This window comes from Camarhynchus parvulus, unplaced genomic scaffold (assembly GCF_901933205.1).
Source record: "Camarhynchus parvulus unplaced genomic scaffold, STF_HiC, whole genome shotgun sequence".
NCBI lineage: Eukaryota > Metazoa > Chordata > Aves > Passeriformes > Thraupidae > Camarhynchus > Camarhynchus parvulus.
In genome coordinates, this window is record NW_022148289.1 from 355 (window position 1) to 4,522 (window position 4,168).

Sequence of the window (4,168 nt, forward strand, 5' to 3'; positions counted from 1 at the left end):
GCCAGCCCCAAAGCCCATCCTGTCAGTCCTGCAGAGCCTCTGCAGCTCCTCCTCAGTGCCCAGAACAGGGAGCCCCAGAGCCAGACACAGCAGCCCAGATGTGCCCCCCTGGCCTGGGCTGCCTCTGGCAAGGGAGCAGCAGGAGGCACTGCAGGAGCCTGCAGACAATTCCTGCAGCACTTGTAGGATGATCCTGCTGCCCAAGGGACGTTCCCATGGTGCCAAGTCAGGAACTGCAAAGGGGAGTGGGGCCAGAGAGGAAAGGGCAACCAGGGATGGGCTGTTTGCAGGGGAGGGAATAGGGCTGGGCAATAGGAAGGAATTTGTAGCAGGGAGAGTAAAGAAAGCAAAGGTGAAGCCAAGGAAATGCTCAGGGCAGTTTGGGGGTGGCTGCCAGGCAGCCCTGGCTCTGAGCAACAGCGTCTGCAGTGGGACAGGAAACTCCCAGCTGATGGGAACAAACTTTCTGGCTGAGTGCAGAGGCCAGGACAAAGCTGAGTGCTTTCCCTGGTGTCCCCCAGCCCTTGCTGGCCCCAGGGGCTGATGGCATTTGTGCTCCCTCAGCTTCATGTCCCCACAGCAACAGCATGGGGGTGCTCCCCCTGCTGTGTGCAATGCAAACAGGGGCTGCTGAGCCAGTGCTGCCGTGTCTGTGCCTGCAAGGATGGGGCACCTGTGTGAGCTGGGGGAGAGGCCAGGGCTGCAGAGGGGGGATGTTGTTGGCAGCTCCATCAGGACGCTCTGGGACGCTGCCCTGGGCTGTGCAGCGCACTGGGGATGGATCAGCCCCTGCTCTGCTGCTCCTTCCCGTCTGCCCCAGGGCCCTTGCAGAGCCCCAGCCATGCTGTTTGCCCCCAGCCTGCCCACGGCCAGCCTGGGGCTGCTCACGGGGGTTTCTGTGCTGAGCATTGGCCTGGCCGTGTTCTTGAGAGAGCCTGGGCAAGGAGCCTGGAGCCCCCAGGGCCTGGCCTGAGGCGTCAGCGCTGCCCCAGCAGTGCCCATGGCCTGTCCCTGCTGCAGCCCCGGCACTGCCACCCCCAGGGCTGTGCCCGGCCCCGAGAGCACTCAGGCCCTGCAGCAACACCAGGGCCACCAGGGCAGCGGGGCTGGGCCACGGCAGCAGCACTGGCAACACCAAGTGCTGCTGCTGCTGGGCACAGCTGCTGGGCCAGCCCTGATCTGCCCCAGCTCTGCACACAGACATTGCTGCTGCAGCTCCAGAGAAGGCAACAAAAGGGCATCTCTGCAGAAAACTCTGCTGGTAGATCCTTTAGTTCCTTTAAAGACACTGAGAGTGCAGCCCTTCATTGGCACAGTCTGTGGTCACAGGGAACATGGAGAGAAACAAAATGAGAAATGGCACAAAAAATGACATTTATTTGTAGATAATATGAAAAAAGTAAACAAAGAAAAAGAACCGCCAAAATGAAACCAACAAGAAGTATCAAAGATGAATTTTATTACATGTAATTTTCAGATATTGGCCAGCATTTCAATGTTTCTTATAGCATCCAGTCGTCAGTCTCCACACTGCAGCCTTGAGCTCCTGGTTCCTCAGGCTGTAGATGAGGGGGTTCAGGGCTGGAGGCACCACCGAGTACAGAACTGACAGGGACAGATCCAGGGATGGGGAGGAGATGGAGAGGGGCTTCATGTAGGCAACTGTTACAGTGCTGACGAACAGGGAAACAACAGCCAGGTGAGGGAGGCAGGTGGAAAAGGCTTTGTGCCGTCCCTGCTCAGAAGGGATCCTCAGCACAGCCCTGAAGATCTGAACATATGAGAAAACAATGAACACAAAACAGCCAAATGCTATACACACACTAACTGCAATGAGCCTGAGTTCCCTGAGATAGGATTTGGAGCAGGAGAGCTTGAGGATCTGTGGGATTTCACAGAAGAACTGGCCCAGGGCATTGCCATGGCAAAGGGGCAGGAAAAATGTATTGGCTGTGTGCAGCAGTGAATAGAGAAAGGCACTGGCCCAGGCAGCTGCTGCCATGTGGGCACAAGCTCTGCTGCCCAGGAGGGTCCCGTAGTGCAGGGGTTTGCAGATGGACACGTAGCGGTCGTAGCACATGATGGTCAGGAGGAAATAATCTGCTACAATAAAGAAGAGAAAGAAAAAGAGCTGAGCAGCACATCCAGTGTAGGAGATGTCCCTGGTGTCCCAGAGGGAATTGTGCATGGCTTTGGGGACAGTGGTGCAGATGGAGCCCAGGTCGCTGAGGGCCAGGTTGAGCAGGAAGAAGAACATGGGCGTGTGCAGGTGGTGGCCGCAGGCTACGGCGCTGATGATGAGGCCGTTGCCCAGGAGGGCAGCCAGGGAGATGCCCAGCAAGAGGCAGAAGTGCAGGAGCTGCAGCTGCCGCGTGTCTGCCAGTGCCAGCAGGAGGAAGTGCCTGATGGAGCTGCTGTTGGACATTTGCTGTGGCAGGACATGGGGATCTGTTCACGGAGAAAAGGACGGTGAAGAGTCAGAGGAGATACCTGTAAGCAAAATAAAATCCATTTCCCATACACCCTCTCTTGGAACAAACAGTGTCTGTCACTGTTTCATGTTTAAGAGTTCTGAGGCTTTCCTTTTTAAGCTCTCCCCGTGTGTCTCCTGCTATTCTTGGATGTCAGAAACCCTTAGAATTTCTGCTGCCCTCTAATAGAACAGAGCGAGTTCCATGAGGCAATGTGGTGAGTGCAGACTGGGGGCAGATGGTCTCTCACTTCATTATGTTTGGAGTTTCTCTGGACTTTCAATTTTCTCACATGGAGGATGTTCACACTCCCATGTATCCCTTACAAACCCCCAGGTACTGCTGAGAGCAGATGGATCCACCACAGCCCAGCTCCACATTTGTAGCCAAGGACTCTATTTGCTCATTTCACTCACCCAACAGCATTTGAGTGTCAGAACACCTCTGCCTTTCCTCACCAATCTTATAACTCAGAGATGCTCTAGGACAGGTTTGCACCCTGGATTGAAGCTCCCAGCTTGGACTGAAATCTCAGGGAGACTTCCAAGTGTCCTTCTGATGGCATTGGATTGAGGGAGATGCAGCTCCTTCCCTGGCTGCACTGACAGCATTGCCCAGAGCCGGGCACTGGGGACAGCGTCACCCTGAGCCAGCTGTGCCCCCTGCCAGAGCCCCCAGGGCCGGGCAGCTGCTCCCAGCCCTGTGCTCTGCAGAGGGAACTGGGCCCGGGGCTGCAGAGCTGCCCCACGGCTCTGCTGCAGCTCTGCCTGCACAGGAGGGGCTGCACGCCTGGGAGCCCCGGCCCTGAGGGCAGAGGCTTGGCTGGGGCACAGGAGGGAGGGGGCTTGTTCAGAGGGAGGGGCTGCACTGCAGGGGATCCTGTGGGCATCTCTGAACTCTCCCTGCCACAGCATTGCTGGGTTTTGCTTTCTCTCATTGCCTGATCTTCTCTCTGCTTCCTGGAGATTTTCCTCCTGCAGGTGTTTCCCTGTGCCTGATCTCTCCCTGCCAGCACTCACAGACCCCAAATCTCTGTGCACTCTCCTTGGCCTGACAGAACCTTGCCTGTTTGCAGGGCACTGGCTGGGGGCAGGTTCTGTTTGCAGCTTGGAGAAAGGACAGCTCAGCCTGAGCCTGATGGCTCCAGCAAAGGTGATGCTGCTGCTGTCCATGGGCAGAGTGGCTGAAAGCACAGTAGGGATCTCCTGTGAACCTATTGATCACTAAAACCAACAGTTCAGATATCTCATGCACTTGAAAAAATAATAACTAATAATCCATCCTACCTTTAATATTTAGGCCTCCCTTCCTGACATTCTCCAATAGTAGGAAACTGAATACTTGAACTCTTTGGAAATTTCTTCATTTTTATCCAAATCCTTGTCTTGGAAATGCTCTATGACTCATCAGAACCCCTCAGCATGTCAGATCTTCATAAGCCTTTCACCACCCCTGCACCAGAAATACTCAGAGTTGTACTCACAGAGTCTGTAGGCATTGGGATGTTCCAGCTGTAGGAGATGGCTCCAGGAGCTGCAGCTGCATTGTCCTGCAGCCAGAGGTTCCTGTGCCAAGGGCTGGCAGGGATTGTGCCCCAGGCACTTCTCAGCCCCTTCCCAGCCCTGACTGATTGAAGCTCTCTGTGCCTCTGTGCTGTGCCCGGGCTGGCTGCAGGCAGTGCCCCAGCCCTGCTGGGC

General features: G+C 55.8%; 1 protein-coding gene across 1 annotated transcript; it reads right to left on the reverse strand.

Moving 5' to 3' along the window:
* Positions 1-1,492: 1,492 nt before the first annotated feature.
* LOC115916467 (olfactory receptor 14C36-like) lies at positions 1,493-2,425 on the reverse strand. The gene has a single exon (XM_030970202.1). The coding sequence runs from the start codon at positions 2,423-2,425 to the stop codon at positions 1,493-1,495; it is 933 nt and encodes a 310-aa protein (XP_030826062.1).
* Positions 2,426-4,168: the final 1,743 nt, after the last annotated feature.

What these genes read in the sequence shown, in the direction of transcription:
- LOC115916467 (XM_030970202.1), bottom strand. Translation starts at nt 2,425, where the DNA reads ATGTCCAACAGCAGCTCCATCAGGCACTTCCTCCTGCTGGCACTGGCA.